Below are 18,435 nucleotides of genomic sequence, written 5' to 3' on the forward strand. Positions count from 1 at the left end.
GTAAATAAAACACTTTAATTAAAAAAAAAAGTTAGGCTCACTGCTACTCAGCAATCCTCTTATTCTTCCTTAATCAACTATATTTCTCACCCTCCCAGATCTGGCACTTCCAAACCTTTTCTCTGCTTGAACCTTATATGCTACTCATTCGCCTCTCATCCTCTCAGCAGAGGGCTTCTTATTTTATCAAGAGGCCATTTATTGGGAACACCTTCTATCTCATTCACTCTTATCTGCCCTACTTCCCTTCTCTGCTTCTTGGTAAAAGTAACCTTTCACCTTGCCAAGATCAACCTCTGCCTGTGCCCTAGTTCTCATTCTTTTTTGCCTGCTCCAATATTTTGCCTTTTTGATCACTCATCCTTTTTCCCCCATAGGCTCTTTCCATACTACATATGCATACGTCATGTCCAGATTTAAAAAATCTTCAGTTAATCCTCTCATCCTCTATAGCTAACATCTAATATTTCTTTTTCCTTTTCTAAATATATTTACCCACTTTGGCTTCCTGTAAATTACACCTTCCTCTTGGATCCTTTTGTTAAGTTTCCCTTTTTTAGTTAAGGTACCACCATGTTCTATTTCCATTCATTCAGGTTTACAACCTCAGAGTAATATTTCCTTTCCCTTAAATCACTTCATATCTTTCCCTCTCCTCCCCCAAATCCATTGGTTGCCAAACTTTGTCAATTTTGTCATTATACCATCTGTCATTCATCCCTTTCTCTCCAGTTTAATCAACTGGTAGAGAATAGATATTAAATACTGTTTGTCAGGAATTTTATTGTGTGCTAGAGATATAAACACAAGAAAAAAAGATAATTCCTCCCCTCAAGGAGTTTGCATCCTAATGGATGAAGCAAGCAGAAAAATTAGATAGGACAAAAATATTTGGAGTAGGGGTGAGTGAAGGGTATTGAAATGCAGAAAGTCAGAAGCACTTTCTGAAGAAAAATGAAGTTTGGCTAACTTAGGCCCTTCCCCAAAATGGAGAACTGAAAGGAACTCAACAATGGATGAATAGGGCTAGCACTTAATCTTCTGCCTGGTTTCAGGGTTGGTTTCTCCTCTTCTCTCCATTCTCCATGCAAGTGCCAATCATTTCTAAACCACAGGTCTAACCATGCTACTCTCCAGATCAAGAGATTTTATTGACTTTCTAGGATAAAACACGGAATCCTTAGATCTGGCACTTAAAAAAATTCTCCAAAACTAGCACTAAATCTCCCATTCCAAATTTATCTCATTACCTGCCTTCATGGGTTCTATATTCTAGCTATAGCTCTGTATTCTACCTAATAGCTGTTATTAATCTGATCTCAGCACTCTCACATATCTTGGGATTTTCCACAAGCTGTTTCCAATCTGGAAGGTCCTATCTTCTCACCTCTGCCTTTTAGCATCTTTAGCTTCTTTTAAAACTCTGCTCAGATGTCACCACCAATGGGAAGTTTCTCCCAAAAAGCTTAGTTATTAGCATGTTCGAGTTCCCTCATTAGAATGTAAGCTCGAGGGATGGGAAGTTGTGTTTTTTACATTTTTTTACATTTTTACATTTCCTTTTTTTAATCCCCAGTGCATAGTATAACATAGGGGGCATTTCATAGCCAATTGTAGAAAGTAGAAAACTGATTTTATTGATCTCAGACATGAATGGAAAGTGTATTTGAAATACAAAGCAGCATACGAAATATGCTGTGGTGGCTAGAAAACGAGTCTTGGGAAAATCTTGTCTTGCCTGTCGCCTACTGGCAGTTTCCTTACCCTTTTAGGGTTCCAGAGAACTTGGCTTATGGACTAGCCTACTCTCCGGCAGAGGCAGAGCACGCGCCCAAAAGCCAATAATACTGGTTTCTAAAAACACCGACCAAGACGGAGTTTGTGGCTGTGACAGGGGGGCCGACGGCTCAAGTTATGGACGCTTTAACCCTGCTGGCGATGGCTAGGGGAGGAGAGCTGGGACTGCCTGTGCCAGGGTCTGAGGGAAGCTTGGATGGGCACGTGATAGGCTTTCCTGGCCCAGAAAAATTGTCTCGGCATGCTTTCAGCTGGGACACTGCGGGCTGCTTCCATCGGCGGACTTAAAAACGTGCAGCACGTTGACAAGAGGAAACATGAGTATCGCCCCAAATGCAGAACCCAACTGTTCCGCTGCGCCACACCACACGAGGGCGCTGTGGCTCAGGTCACGCAGGAGCACCCCAGTCATCACCTTCACGTAGCTCAGGGTCCCAGTGAAAAGCACCCAAGAGATAACCTGAAGGCACAAAGAGGGACATTTTCCTTCGCTTCAGACAGGATCCTCCTGGGCAAAAAGAGCTCTAGGAGCGGACCTCCCGGGGGTAATTGGAGCCCCAGTAGCCAGCTGTTTTCCCTCAGAACCAATGGGAGAGCCCCTGAGATGACTTCCCCACCCCAAAAATCAGATGGTCCGATATTTTACTCCGGTCTGGAAGGATCCGGGGCAGAAAAAGGGAGGAGAGAAGAGGGAAGGATGGAGCGAGAGAGGAGAGGGAGGGGCAAGAGTTACTCACAATGAGGGCCTCTCCCCAATGGGAGCCCTTCAGCGGGGGGCAGGGACTCAGGACAGCCGCGGCCATGTTGTAGGCTCCAAAACCGGTTCCCACCACTGTGATCATCCCCAGCCAGGAGAGAGATCTGAGGAGGGAAGCAAAAGGTTCTCACGTGAAGACGTGGCCCCAGCGGAGACCGCACTGTCCAGAAAGTACCTTTCACTTCCTTCCCATACCCACATCTCCAAAGTAAACTTCTAAGGGAAGACTTTACCCAAACCAAACATGAGTGATCACCTGCCAGCAGCCAAGGAAGAATGTGATATCCAGGAGCAACTATTCATGTCTCTGCTAATTAAGCCTCAGTTTCCTGATCTGTAATTATGACTAAAGTATCTTCCAACATTACCATAGTTGATAGAGAACTTCTCTTGAATCTAATCTAGTCACAGTTAGTTCCTACTCACATCCCTATCTACTTTTTAATATTCTTTTAAGCGCTGATTTTTTTTGTGACATTCATTTGGACTTGTTTATGTTAACACTGTAAATGTTATATAAATAAAGATCTTTTTCTGCATGTGTATACTGTTTCAGTCAAGAATCTGTGATGTCTTGGAGGGAAGGAACAGTATTTTCCGTATTTTTGTTTTCCCAAAGCCTAGAACTACAAAAATTGGGCTCTGGATACAAGGAAAATTCAATTTATATGATCAATGCAGTATTTGCCAACCTTCTTATGCTCAAGGGGAGAGGTTACATTCAATTGAGACCTAGAATCCAAACAAGTCCAGGAGCTAAATTCCTCCATGACCCCTTTCCCTACTTCTAACCATCAATTCTGCTACCACCTGGAGGTGGGAATATAAAAAAGCATAACAGTATTTTTAAATGTCAAGATTTTTATGGCTGGAAGGAACTAATGTAAGGTGACTTAAGTGGTGACTTGTCACAAACTAAGATATCTAACCCAGGAATAGGAATTCACTAACTCTTTGCTCTGAAAGGGAACCTTAGAACATAGAATATTTGTCCAGGTGGACAAAATCTTAAAAGATCAGCATGGTCCAGTGGAAAGAGCATTCACTGGCTCCAGAGAAAGAATCCAGATTCAAATCCTGCTTCTTGACATTTAGTACCTCTTCACCCAAGAAGAAGCAGGAAGATCTAAGTTCTAATTTATCCCAGACACTAGTTGTGTGACCTTGGGCAAGGCATTTAACTTTGCCTCATTTTCCTCATCTGTAAAATGAGTTGGGGAAGGAAATGGCAAACCCCTTCTGTATCTCATCCAAGAAAATCCCAACTGGAGTCAGGAAGAGTTAGCCATGAATGAAAGGACTGAAGGACCAAAACAATAATACTTAGCTTCCTTCCAAGTTCAAGTCTGCTGCAAGAAACTTTTCCATTTAGATCCTTTGTTATCTATGTTTTTTTCTGTTTAGTTTATCTTATCTTTAATTCTCACAGTATAAATCTTGTTTATAATATAATTAGATCAAATCAATATTTAAACTGCCATAATTTACTTAACATCCCTAGGCTTCAATTTCCTTATCTGCAAAAGGAAAGGTTGATTTTTGTATCATAGAATCCTCTGACAATATGGTAAAGCTTATGGATCCTTTCTCAGAATAATGTTTTAAAATATAAAAGTGCAAATATTTTTTAAAAACCAAGTCTACAATGTATACTTATATTGTATTTGATTTATACTTTAACATATTTAACATGTATTGGCCATCTGGGGAAGGGGATGGGGGGGGAAGGAGGGGAAAAATTGGAACAAAAGGTTTGGCAATTGTCAATGTTGTAAAATTACCCATGTATATAACTTGTAAATAAAAAGCTATGATAAAAAAAAAAGTCTACAGAATCCAAGAACCTCTGGACTAGATGGACTCAGGTCTCTTCCAGTTGTACATCCATCTTTAATTTTGCTTAGTTTGGAGGAAGAGAAAATCGGGGCCAAGAGAGGAGTATGATTTGCCCAAGTCGGGCAAAGCTGGCATTAGAACCCTGAGGTTTTTACTTCCTAGTCAAATGTTTTTTGTACTCCATCATTCTGCCTCTCTGTGAGGGTGCTCCTTGTTACCTTCTCCTTTCTCTATTCCTAACTCTTTCCTACTCTATTCCTTATCCCTCTGATGGAGAGCCAGGGTCACTTACCTACTGGATAGGCACATAGCCAGGAGGCAGGAGAGGGGGTTGGCCATGGCACTAAGTGTGGCAGACAGGTGATAGGCCATAGAACCATAGGGCATGCAGGAGTAAGTCTGGATAGAGGGGAGGATTCCGTTGGTGAGGGCATTCACAAAGACCACCAAAAAGTAGATGAAGGCTAATTGGGCCTGTGGCCGGATGGTGACCTGCTTCTCCTCAGGCAGGACTACGGATGGGCAGCTGTCTCTGTTACTGCTGCCAGTTTCCTGGAGCTGGAAAGATCTGAGAGTCACCTGACTAACTAGGAGGTCCTCAGTAGAGAGTTCCCACTGCTTAGGGAGACGAGTCAGTCCGAAGAAGGCAGTCAGGCAGCAGGCCATCATGACTGTCAGCAGGAGAAAGAAGACAAAGGGGGAAAAGTTGGGTTGCAAGTAACAGGTCTCTGGCTGAGGGGTGCTGCTGGTGAGGTCAGGGTTCACAGTGATGTTAAGTGACTCAAGGATGAAGGACGCTTTGGTGCTGTTAGGTGGCTCAGTGGTTATAGAGCTATTGGTGATTTGGGCACAGGTGTTGAGCCCTGAGCCTTGGGCCAGAGCCACCAGAGCAGGGAGGAGACCACTCAGGCCTTCCCCAACAAAGTAGGAGGTGAGGTACCGGGCTGGCAGGCGGGCCATGAAGGGCAGGAAAGTGACAGAGGAGGTGCAGTCCACCAGAGCCAGGAAGAAGGTAAGGACCAAGAAGGCTGTGCTATGGGGAACACCAGCCACCACTGACGTCTTCTCCCACAGGAAAGCGAAGAGGACGCAGGCAGTCGTGCCCACGGCTAGCACTGCATAGATGATGGGGACCTCAGGGAGGCAGCCAGGCCGGAATCGGTGGAGCAGCGTGATGAGGAGGGGTCCCACATTGGCTAGCTGGATGATGATCGTGAGGTAAGAGGGAAGGTACCAACCCTCAGGTAGTTTTTCTACCAGCAGAGGCAACTCTACCCAGAGTCCGTTGATGGCCACCCAGGAGCCAGAGCCAAAGATGCATACTAATAAGTGGATCAGCAGAGCCATGGGGGTCACTGCTGGGGACTTCCAGGATTGTCTAACGACTGCCCTATTGAAGGAAAGAGGAAATTGTTTAATTTGCAGTATTTATTCACAGAACTGTGTACCTTGTGCCCACATTTTAGAAGCCAATATCAAGGGGAAGTATCACGACGCATTGTTCCTCCATCATTGACATAAATTCTCCTCTTCTCTCCCTTCTTCCCTAACCTCCTCACAAGGCTTAGTGAAAGCAGATGAAGAGGTGTCAACAGCATAGAATCATATGTCTGAGTTGGAAAGTGGCATAAGAGCTGGGAGGAACTTTCAGAGCCATCTAAATTGGAACCCTTTTTAAACAGGAGAAACGGAGGCTCAGAGGTGGGAAGAGGTTGAACCATGTCCGGGAAACCTGACAATGGATTTCTACCCCTGAGGGGGCGGGGAAGTGGGAGGAGTGTGGACAAGGAGAAACTAGAAAGGATATTAAAGAGGAAGCAGGAGGAGGGCAGCTTAAACATGGAGAGACACACGCCTAGTTGTAGTGAAGAAATAAAGCAACCACTTGGGTGTATGTGAGTGAAGAGTTTGGGTGGGCGTGGAGAGGGCAGGTTGCCAGTAGTGCATTTTGGCTGGAAGTGGAGGTTTTGTTTGGAGAATTGGCCAGAGAGAACCTTGTTTCCTGAATGTCCAAGGAGAAGCAAAGGAGATATAAATATAGAGTGAACAACGGGGCATTGAGTGAGAAAAAGCCAGAGGACCTGAAGGAGAGAATAAGGGATCAGCAGAAAGAGAATGTGCAGAAGAAACAGAGTAGATGGAAGAGAGTGAATGAGAAAAGAGGAGGAGGAGGAACAAGTCAGAGAGGAAGAAAGAGGTAGGGAGAGGAAGTGAGAAATAGAATAAGAGATGCATTTGAGTGCATTGAAGAGGACAAAATGGATGGGTGTGTGTGTGTGTGTGTGTGTGTGAAACACAGGATTTGGTGTTTAGCAGGATTGGATGTTCATGATTATGTGGCTATGCCCTTAGCTTTAGGCAGAAGTTCACATCTCCTCCCCTTTTCCCACATCTCCCACCCTATACACAAGCACCTGCCTTTAGCCCCTACTTCCCTCCCAGACCAGCCAGAACTGTAGAAGGGAGGCTGGCTTGAGAGCAGACTGGAAACTACTTTATTTGCAGAAAACAATACTTTTCTAAGCACTTTCATAAGCAGGAAGAGGCAGATCAGGAATTAAACACATTTTGTGTTTTTGTTCAAGATTTAGGGAGTGGAAACTCCTTCCATTATTATAGATAAGCAACTCATCTGTAACTTAACCAGCTTAGAGAGAATGTCCTTGTCAGTTGAGAAATTAAGTGACATTCTTGTGGTTACATTGCTAATTTGTGAAAGCTCAAGCTTTCCTGGCTACAAGACTTGTTCTGAATCCACTATGGCATGGCACCCCTTACAACCCAATTCTACAGAGAAGGGAAATAGAAAAAGGTCTTCTGAATTGGGCTGGAGTGATCTTGTTTAGGAGTAGAGCTGATGGGCTTGTGATTGGCTTTTGTGAACCTGGGTTACCGGGTAGGATTATCTTAAAGAAAAATACTTTCTTGTTATTGTGTTCTCAGCACTTAGCACAGTGCTTGGCACATAGTAGATGCTTAAGAAAAGTTCATTGGATTGAATTAGGAATGAGACAGCCTTTGTTCATTCAACCTCAGTCACCACAGCAGTGACCCAGGCCCAGGTTAGGCTATTCTGTGGAGGGCTGGAAGCTTATGCTAATTCACCAAGGCTGGGTATAAGATTTATATTCAAAAGCATCAATTTTGTCCTGGGAATCCTCCTGCTAAGTTCTCAAATGAATCTCATGATATAATGAGAACTGTGGTGGGAAGGAGACTGGAAGAGGAGAGAAGGAATAGCTCTTAGTACCTCCATTCCTGATTTTGGAGAAACTTAGAAGATGAAAGAATTCTGAGTCACTGTTGGGTTTCTCTACTCTAATCTGCATTAGGAGTGGTGTTATTGGGAGTAGGAAGAGAGGTTACATGTCTCTCCAGGAAATGCTAAGTCACCTATCTCACAGGTTATTCTACTGCTTTGAAATTTGGCTATGAAAGTTTGTAGGCGATGAAAGAGTTGAGATGGGAGGTAAGTGTGTGCTGTGATTACCGCACAGAATAGCGGAGAGGACACTGGATTTGTTAGCAGAAAGATGGCCTAGGTTCAAGTTCTTGCCTTAGAAAGTAGCTATGAAAGCCTGTTAAGTCACTAATCTCTGTATGCCTTAGTTTCTTCATTCTTCAGGAAGAATGGATTTAGTAACTTGTAGTGAGGTTCCACTCAGCTCTGCTCAGATGTAGAGCTATCTATATAGGGCAGCAAGGCTAAGTAGAATCCCAGCTTCAGAGCTAGACAGAACTTTTGGAAGTCCTAATTCTGGTTTTACCAGAGCGCTATATAATTGCAGTAACATGCCTTAGAGCTAAAAAGGACCTAAACGATTCTCTGCTCTGGTGTCTTCAAGTTACAGAGAGAGAATTCAGATCTTCTTATCTGCTTTTCCCACCGATCATTTCTCAATACAGTCATGGATTTGAAAAATACGACTTTCCCATCCTCCAAAGAGTTGGGACACTGAGGCTGAATGACTGAGGCCAGATGACAGGCAGGCAGGTAGGTATCCAGCCAACCCTCTATGGGAACAAAGGAAATCTTTCCTGCATGTTAGATGTTATAAATTAAGCAAACATTGACACTAAACTGGGTGAGGCTCTCTGTAGCTTTAACTGCCTGATCTCTTCATGAGTCAGAACTGACTGGATTAGTTTTTTGGATTTTCAGGAGGACTTCCTGAAAAAAAGGGAATTTTCTTTAGGCTACTCCTTGATTCTTTCTTGCCTCTTACTGGCACTCTTCCTAGGGAAGGGTTTAGATTAGAGCCTCAAGGGCTCTAAGTGAATTTAGAGCTCAGTGAATTGCAGAGTTCTTGAAATACATTTAACAGAAGAAATTGAATCCAGATTAGTGAGTCAAGTTTGCTTAAAGTCACATAGGGGATTAGTAGCAGAGCTGGGTTTGAACCCAGGCCCTGTGACTCTTTCCTTGAGTGACTGCCTCAAATTCTTTTTAGCTTGTAATCCAATTCCTCTCCTTTATTCCCTCCCCTAATTTTTTTCTGGTTCCTCAATTTCTTTTCCCCATCATCCCCTGGAATACCTTAGCTACCTCCAACCCAAGCTTGGTAGGTATACCTTTCCTGCAAAGGTCCATTTTCTCCAAATATTATTTCTTTGGTTTGTTTTGTTATAATGGAACTACTGTTAGTTCTTAGTATAGGAATAAGGAAAGTTTAATTCTACCACATTTCTTGGATGTCATATATGACATGTTATTCCATTTGCCCAATTAGAATATTTACACAAGTGTTCTTTTTGGCTAATATTCTTTTTTCAAGTGTCCCTTTCCAATTCCCATTCTCCCATTCATTCTTTTATATGTGGACATTATAAGTTCTAAGTATCCTTTTAGCTCCTAGACTTGTTAAGTCTACAGTCTAAGACTCTACAAATTGTGCCTCATTCTAACCATCCATCATTGTACCCCATAACTTCTCATTAAGGCTTTACACTTTAGTCAGATCCCACATATCAGACTCATTTTGTCCTGGGTCATGGACTCACATATTCTCCACAACTTGGGACTGCTCAGTTTCTCCATTTTTACCTCTCCACACCCTGGTTATTCTTCAGTCTCAGAATCTGGTTTTATCTCCTCAGAAAATCTTCCAAATAATTACAAATCCCTAGAATATCAGGACTGGAAGGGTTTTTAGACCCTCTAGTCCAGTCTCCTTATTTGAAAAGGGAAGTGATCACATAGTGAACAAGCTGGGACCAGACCTCAGATGTGCCATTTTATGATCTGGTGGATCTTGGATAAATTAACCTTTCTCAATCCAGTTTTTCCATCTGTAAACTGAAGAGACTGGATTAGTGCCATCTAAGGTTTTTTCCCAGTTCAGAATCTATGATTTTTTGAGTCCCAAAACAGGGATTCTCAAGTCCACAGTTATCACTAACTTTTCTGAACTATTTGGATACTTACAGTCTGTCCCATGCAATCAAATACTGGAGCACATGCTGTCTTGAATGGTTTTGTTTTTGTCTTCCCAGTCAAACTGTATTCACAAGTTGTCAAACTATAGCATTCAAGGAGGAAAGCCTGTTTAGTCTCTGGGTGTGCTCGTTGGTCTCACCATTATTGGGGTGTGGTAGAAAGTATACTGGTTCTGGAGAGAGAGGATTTTATTTCAAATCCTGTTTTGGATATTCCTTACCTCATTTTTTCTTTCTGAGCCTTGATTGCCTCATAAGTAAAATGGAAGGGGAGGGGATTGCTAGATGGTTTTTAGGGTCCTTTCCAGCTCTATATATTTGTTGGATGATTTCTGTAAGTTGGCAGAATCACATAGCCAGAATGAAGAACATTACATTTTAGAGATGGAAGGAACAGCATAGAAGATTAGTATGAATGTGATTTTTGACTTAAGTTAAAAGTTCTATCGGGAAGGAATGAAATCATCTGGATGGTTAGATTGAAGAAACACAGAATGCTTGAGCTGAAAAGTACCTTACAGCATAAAGAGAAAGCATTTTCAGAGGGCAGCTGAGGGTTCAGTGAATAGAATGCTGCCATTTTCCTGAGTCCATTTTTAGCCATAGATACTGACTAGCTGTTTGACCCTAGGCCAGTCATTTAATCCTGTTTGTCTCAGTTTCCTCATCTGTAAGAAGAACTGGAAAAGGAAATGGGAAACTTCTCCATTACCTTTGCCAAGAAATCTCCAAATAAGGTCATGGAAGAGTTAGACATAACTGAAAAGATGACTAAGAAATAACTGGGACAGAAAGAAATGACTTGCTCAAAGTCACGTTGTTAAATAGAAGTACACTTTCTGACTCCAAATCTAGGTCTCTTTGTATTAGCGTTAAGCACTTCATATCAACTGCCATGTCTATTGGTGCTTCCATTTTATAGACCCCTTGACAGAGAATTTCTTAACGCATCCTTGCAACTTCCCTATAAGAAGGGAGGATTGAACTATTATCTTCATTTTACTGAGGCAGAAAAAACTTCAGGGTGGAAAAGGGGAATTAACTTATTAACTTATTAACCTATTTCGCAGCTAATAAGTGACACAGCAGGAAATCAAACCCACATCTCCTTAATCCAAATGCCACCATGCTCTTTTCATGATGCTATAGCTGCTTCTTCCAGTTATAAAGGAATAAATGTTTTAAATGGCTAAGATGTAGGGGTAAGATGAGGAAAAGCAGGGTAAAGGACCTAGGATTCTTAAAGTAGGGGAAGGGTAAAATTCTGCAAAGTGTTCATCTCCCTCAGGAAAGACTGCTCTGGAAATCCTCAGTGAATCCCATGGAGCTCCTCACACTCCTCCAAAGGACCTTAATAAATACCTATTGATCCATTATTAGCCATGATACAAGGGTTAGGCTTCTGCAGAAACTATGGCATGAAGTTTTTCAATCTGATCAGTTTTTCCGTGGCACTGATGTTGTTTCTCTCTGTCGGTTCTATAAGTCAGCCTTCTATGTTCTATAAGCACCTTCTACGTGCCAGGTACTATGTGCTAAAAGCTGAGGACAGAAAGAGGTAAAAAGTCCCTGATCTCAAAGAGCTTAATATTTAATGGGGAGATTTTAAAAAGGAGGTTGGACTAAATGATCTCCGTTCCCTTCCAGATCTTGGTCCTGTAAGTCCATAAAAGCAGAAGTGTGTTCAGTCTGCAGGCAGCCTATATGCTCTTCCTCTACCACCCAGACAGCAGGAGCTCTGGCTGGCCAAGCCTCCTTCAGCTCTCCCAGTACAGTCCTCCCAGCTCCCCCTAATCCCTTTAGTTTGGTCGTTCCCAAGAGCCCTGATTCCCAAGCGTATTTACCTGGAGGCAGCCTGTGTCAGGAGGACTAGGGGAGAGTTGTGAGTACTGGCTCTGGTCCAGATCACTCTGCCCTGACTTGGGAGTCTTGCTTCCCTACTGGGCTCCTGGGGGCAGTCCAGGGACGTAGTGCCCTAGTTCTCACATGAACAGATGCCAGACATCTGAGCAAGGTCAGTTCCAGCACGCCCCAGCAGGGGAGGGATTCATAAACCATTCTCTGGGTTCCTCTGAATTAACCCCCTCCCCTAGCTTCCCCTGTTCCTCCCCTTTCCCTATCCCTCATCCCCCTTCCCGCTCCAATGGGTGGAGATGAAGGGGGGGGGGAGGACGTGAAGGAGTTGGGGGAGTGCCCCTGTCACCTTGCCAGATCTACTGGGGAGGAGAAAAAAGAAGCCTGGAACAAGGAGCCTATCAAGACCTTGTCCGTCCTGTTCCTACCAAGGTCTGGGACTAAAGGAAGGTAGGGGAAGTCCACCAAAAACTTCCTTATCCCATCTTAACTACTTGGAAGTGGATGAAAAAGCACTGAGAAATTTCTGTCTCTGTTTCTGTCTGTCTCTCATTGTCTGTCTTGTCGTAGTAGACGCTAGGGCACCTTCTCCATCTCTCCAGGTACCGGTCTCTCCTTTTACTCAGTGCTTCTTCCACCCTGGGTTACCTGAATAGCAGGTTCCTGGTCTCCTCTCAGGAGGGGCATACTGGCAGCTAAGCATTAACTTGTCCCCTGTTTCTTGCTTGGGGACCCAAGGAAATTGAACTGAGGATTCCAGGGTCACCTGATACCTTTAGCTAACAGGTGATAACCTTCCCTCTAATTTACCCTCCACCCCTTTTCCTTCATTGCCTCTCCCAGGGACTAAAGGGATTCTGGTTTGATTAGACATCTAGGAATGTGACCTCCTGGCTAGGGATGGGATAGTTGGGAGTCAGAATTTAAAGATGATTGAGTGGGATCAGAAAAATAAAATGATCTGGGGTCTAAGGTGATCTTAATACAGCCCCAGAATCTGAATACTGGTCCTAACTCTGCCTCCAATTTTCTGTGACCTTGAAAAGTACTTTCCTCTCTGAGCCTCAAATATAAAATGAAATGTTGATCTAGATAGCCAATAGGAACCTTCTAGCTTTGATAAACTATTTTCTAAGTTCCTTTTTGTCTCATATTCTACGAGTGCCCTTGGGTATTAGGGCTTGAGTCAGGGAATTGAGCTTGCTTTTCATCCTTCCAAGTTGAGCAGTTTTTATCTATGCACCAGTGTATCCCTGCTCCAGCTCCTGATGAAGTTCATCAGGAAGAGTAGTATTCTTCCCTACATTTGCCTTCTCTGAAGCGTAAGGGATACTGTTCATTCTGCTGAAAAGGACTTTGATGATCAGAATTGGAAAGGATCCTAGAATTGAGTGTGTTACAGCTGGGAGAAACCTGACTAGTCAACCTAGACTTCTGTCTTGAACTGCTAATTACTTGACTGATAAATCACCTAAACTCTCTCAGACTTGGTTTCCTCATTTAGAATATGAAGATTAAATGCTCATCAAGTGTTGCTTCAGTGCTGATAGAATGTAAGAACTGAAAGGGAGGGAACCTAGAACACAGTTTGTTAGAGTGGGATGAAGTGTGGAAAATGATTCAGTCCATTTTCTTTTGACAGTTAAGTAAACTGAGGCCCAGAATAATTATGTGACTTTCCCAAAGTCACACAGTAATCAGAGGGAATGATGATTTTTCACTACAACCTGAATCACTAATGTCTTCTGGCAGTCAAAACTCACTAATCCTTTCTTTAATAGTTTTTTACTTTTCAAAATACATGCAAAACAATTTTCAACATTCACCTTTGCAAAACCTCATGTTTCATATTTTTCTCCCTTCCTTACTACCTTCTCTCCCCCAAACAGCAAGCTAAACATGTGCAATTCTTCTAAACATTCTAATCCTCTTTCCATGAGACTCTAAAACTTCACTGTTCCATATGGTCTTGTATTATTAATTGTTTACTAGTCTAAGACAAGATCCTTATCCCCCAAGACTGCAAATTCTTTGAGGGCAAAGACCATTGTCTATATTTCTTTGTATTCTCCACAGCACCTATCACAAAATGAAATAGTTGCTTAGTATAACCTCCTTGATAACAGGTTCCAGGTCATAGCCTTGGAGTTCACAATTGAATAGAATAACTGGCCATGTCGAATAAAATGATGATCATTTATTTAATGCTCACCCTGTAGAGGATATCCTAGATTTAAATCCTGGAATCCTAACTCATAGTGGTTGTAGACAAAGACAAATGGCTTAATCATTGAGTAACTGCAGGACCACCAATTTACTTTGAATGTTTCCTATACCTGTGAAATCATAGACTAAAGGACTCTAGCTCTGCTTAAGAGACCACACTGGGATAAGGGAAGGGGACAAGCATTTATTAAATACCTATTCTGTGTCTAATAATGTGTTAACCCTATAAGGTAAGTGCTTTGATAGTCCCCATTTTACAGTTGAAAAACAATGGAGGCAAACAAAGGTTGAGTGCCTTGCCCAGAGCCACACAGCTAGGAAATATTTGAGGTGAGACTGGACTTTACGTCTCCTTGACTCCAGGCACAGTGCTTGATCCATCTAGCTGCCCCATGAACTCCTAAAATAAATGTAATAGACTCCTAAAGGGAATTGGTTAAACTTGAATTCCAAAATGATTAACTGTATAGGTAGAGAATGGAGAAGGTGTAGCTAGATCACAGCTTGAATAAAAATAATTAAAGGTCTTAGTGATTTTCAAGTACAAACTGAATCACTAATGTCTCATGGCAGTTTAAAAAAAAACCCAACAATGTTGATTTGATAAAGGAAATGATGAAGAGAATAGTGGAGGGAGAATGGCATTAGCACTTCCAGGTCTCAAAGTATATTATTAAGTGGCAGTCATGGGTTAAAAAAAATAAAGAGATAGATCAACAGAACACTCTAAACACAGTAAAACTCAGAAACAAAGGAACTTAGTATTTAATAAAGTGAAAAACAAAACTTGCTGAGGAGAGGTGAAAAGCTGTCCATTCGATAAAAACTGTTGGGAAAACTAAAAAGCAATGTGGCAAGATGCTCCTCTACATTCTACAATACATTCTAACTGGAAATGTTACCGAAATAATAAATATATTATTTAAAAAAAACTTAGCCAAGATCATGTCCTTGCTTGTCCTTCTTTCTTAAAGAGGACCAATGACATCAGGAGGAGGATGACTTCCAAGTAATTTGGTAATCTGGTAATTTGGATTTAAGTTTGGTAGAACTGGGCTTTACTTTTTCCTTCAGAGGAGTCATCTGTGACTAGTGGCCAGATATGGATCAAGATGACTGGAGATGGCTTTGTACGCAGTGGGAGACCTTGGCTTAGTTAAAATCTTTCCAGGTCTAAGGGTACACTCATTCAGTAATTAAGACTTGGTACAGTTGCTATTTATATTCACTCAGAGCCATCAAAATCCAAGCAATGATCAAGGAAGGCTTGGACTGGGGCCTGTTATTGGTCAATCAGTGAGAAGCAAGGGCGAGTTGAATTTAAAGCCATTTGAGAACATATGAGCATTAAGAAAGCCTGTTTTTTTCAGAGCCATATTTCAAGAAATCATAAATGAAAATAACCAAAGATGAGAGAGTTAATTGTCCTCAATAAAAAAAAAACAAAAACAAAAACAAACAAAAAAAAAAAACCAAACCAACAATACAATGATGAAATGAATAAATGAAGAAAAAAAATCTAGACCCTAAGCCCCAAAATACCTTGCAAACATAATCAGTCACAACTTTCCCTTGGATAGAGCACCCATATAGTATGTTTTTCTTTGTGGACAGAGGAAATGGAGGAGGAGGAAGAAAAAGAGTCAGCATTACCCAATTGGATCTGATCTATTGGGTCCTTCAGGGAGGCAGCTTCTACTACTATTGGAGGCAGTTGTACAAAATCACCAATCCCCAAAATGTCCATTGGAAATACTGGAGATGGCCCTGTATGCAGTTGGAGACCCTGGCCTTTTTAAAGCTCCAGTCTTCAGTTCCAATTGTTTAGTGATGAATACAGCCAGAGAGAGAACTGAGTTTGGTTCACAACATAGCATTCACCCTTGTATAAATATGCATGCACATATTGGATTTAACATATATTTCTACTATGTTTAACATATATTGGACTACTTACCGTCTAGGGGAGTGGTGTAAGTCCAATTATCTCCTTCAAAATCCTATCACCTTCATTTGAGGATCAGCTAGTTTTCTGGAGGCCTTCCGGAGTCTTGGTTTCAATGGAGAAGCGAAGGAGGAGAGCCTGCCACCAAGGCGGTGTGAGATGGGATGAATCTGTCTGAGTCCAAGGTTTGTGCTCCAGCCTTCACAAGTCTCTCTGAATCTCTGAATCCAAAGGTTTGTGCTTCAGCCTCCAGCCACCACAAAGGTAGACAATGGAATGAATCTGTCTCAGCCTCCAAGAGCTTCTAGTGGGCTTATCTTTTCTGGCCCTGGGAGTTTCTTGCTTATATACACCACACTGAGTATACACCAATCATTATATCCCTAGGAAACCATTATTTGTTGTTATTAAATCAAAGCTAAACTAGATTTAACTATCGACTCCTCAATTCCACTTAGTACCTTGTTTCCAGTTGTGGCCCATAACAGAGAGGGTGGGGGAAAGGGGACAAAAATTGGAACACAAGGTTTTGCAAGAGCTAATGTTGAATAATTGCCCATGCATATGTTTTGAAAAATAAAAAGCTTTAATAAAGGGGAAAAAAATAAAGCTATGGTCTTTCCTAAGTCTCATTTTGAGGCAATTCAATGATGAAGGCTAGGAAAGAACTGAAGTAAAGTATAGCCTATTTTGCCTTCACAAAAAAAAGACCTTCAGAGTTTCTGGCCACACAGAAACAATTGCTATTTATACTCACTCTGAGCCATCAAAACCCAAAGAATGACCCAGGAAGGCTTGAACTGGGTCTATTATTGGTCAATCAGTGAAAAACCAGGGCAATTTGAGTTTAAAGTCATTTGAGTCCATATGGGCTTTAAGAAAGCCTTGTTTTTAAGAGCCATATTTCAAGAAACATAAATGAAAACTAAGACAAGAGAGTTAATTTGTCTCCATTAAAAAAAAAAAAAAACAAAACTAACAACATAATGATCAAATAAATAAGTAGGAAAGAAAAATCTAGGCCTTAAATCCCAAGATATTTTGAAAATATAAGCAGTCACAATTTATATTCCTTTGGACAGAGCATTCACATGTAAGGGTTATGACTCCCTATGTGGACAGAGGTAGAGGGGGAAAGAAAAAGTAACAATTGGAGTTGCCCTAGTATGTCCCCCGGGGAAGCATCTCCTCACAGATTGTTGTTTACCCTTCATTCCAGAAGGTGACTAATGACACCTAGAATGAGTTAGATTTAAGTGAGTTAGAGCTGTGCAAAGACATCACCCCCCTCTTTCCTCCAGATCATTAGAGGCCAGCTCAGAAACAACTGGCCATGGCCATCATGTACTTCTCTCAGCTATAGGTGAGAAATGTATTCTTAACCAAAGAAGGGAAAAAGGCAATGACAAAAAAATAAAATGGATTGCTTTGATTATTTGAAACTGCAGTTTCTGAACAAACAAAATTAACATCTTGTTTTCTCTTTTCATTTTTTATTTTTATTTTTAATAATAGCTTTTAATTTTCAAAATACATGCAAAAATAATTTTTTTTAACATTTATCCTTGCAAAACCCTGCGTTTCAAGTTTTTCTCCCTCCCTTCCTTCCACCCTCTTCCCTTAGACAACAAGTAATCTAATGTATCTTAAATGTGCAATTCTTCTAAACATATTTCCACATTTATTTTACTGCACAAGAAAAATCTGATCAAAAAGAAAAAAAAATGAGAAAGAAAACAAAAAGCAAGCAAACAACAAAAAAAGCTGCAAATACTATTTTGTGATCCACATTCAGTCCCTACCCTCCTCTTTTTGGATGCAGATGGCTCATTCCATCACAAGTCCATTGGAATTGTCCTGAATCACCTCATTGTTGAAAAGAACCAATCTCCAGAATAGTTGAATCATAACTCTACCAAAAATGCATTAGTGTCTTAATTTTCCCACATTCCCTTCAACCTTTGTCTTTTTCCTTTTCTGTTATATTAATTGATCTGATGGGTATGGAATGATATCTTAGAGTTGTTTTAATTGACATTTCTCTAACCAATAAAAATTTAGAGCATTTTTTTTCTTGTAACTATAGATAATTTTGGTTACTTCATCTAGAAATGTTCCTTTGACCATTTATCAATTGAGGAATTGCTCCTATCTGTGTAAATTTGACTCAGTTCTCTATGTATTTGAGAAATGAGGCCTTTATCATAGATTTGCTATAAATTTTTTCAGAGCTATGATTACTGAATATTTCCCTGCACCATTTTTGACCCTATTTATTCTTTTCTGTCTGTCTTTTCTCTTTCTCTCTCTGTCTCTCCTTTCACCTTGTCCATCCTCATAAGTGTTTTGCTTCTGATTACCACTTTCTCCAATTTCCCCTCCCTTCTATCAGCATTCCTTCCCTCTTTTATCTCTTAACCCTCCAACTTTTCTGTAGGATTAGATAGATTTCTATACCCAACTGAAGTTGTATATTATTCTCTCTTTGAATCAATTTCAATGAGATTAATGTTCAAGTGCTTTCCTCACTACCAGCATCTTCCCAGCTTGTACAATAGTATAAGCTCTTTCACATTTCCTTTAT

At 41.3% G+C, this 18,435-nt stretch overlaps 2 protein-coding genes across 2 annotated transcripts in view; one reads left to right on the forward strand and one right to left on the reverse strand.

The window, feature by feature from the left end:
• Positions 1-1,611: 1,611 nt before the first annotated feature.
• On the reverse strand, positions 1,612-11,791 carry SLC52A3 (solute carrier family 52 member 3). Its single transcript, XM_051979495.1, has 4 exons — positions 11,671-11,791; positions 4,683-5,780; positions 2,535-2,658; positions 1,612-2,257 (listed from the first exon to the last, which is right to left on the reverse strand). The coding sequence occupies exons 2-4, from the start codon at positions 5,735-5,737 to the stop codon at positions 2,045-2,047; spliced, it is 1,392 nt and encodes a 463-aa protein (XP_051835455.1). The 5' UTR covers positions 5,738-5,780; positions 11,671-11,791; the 3' UTR covers positions 1,612-2,044.
• Positions 11,792-11,877: 86 nt separating this feature from the next.
• The window catches only part of FAM110A (family with sequence similarity 110 member A), a 59,013-nt gene continuing 52,455 nt past the window's right edge, over positions 11,878-18,435 (forward strand). Inside the window, exon 1 of the mRNA XM_051979500.1 lies at positions 11,878-12,130. The gene's annotated coding sequence lies outside the window, so the exon portion shown is untranslated. The remainder of the gene's footprint in view (positions 12,131-18,435) is intronic.

Source organism: Antechinus flavipes, chromosome 2, assembly GCF_016432865.1.
Source record: "Antechinus flavipes isolate AdamAnt ecotype Samford, QLD, Australia chromosome 2, AdamAnt_v2, whole genome shotgun sequence".
NCBI lineage: Eukaryota > Metazoa > Chordata > Mammalia > Dasyuromorphia > Dasyuridae > Antechinus > Antechinus flavipes.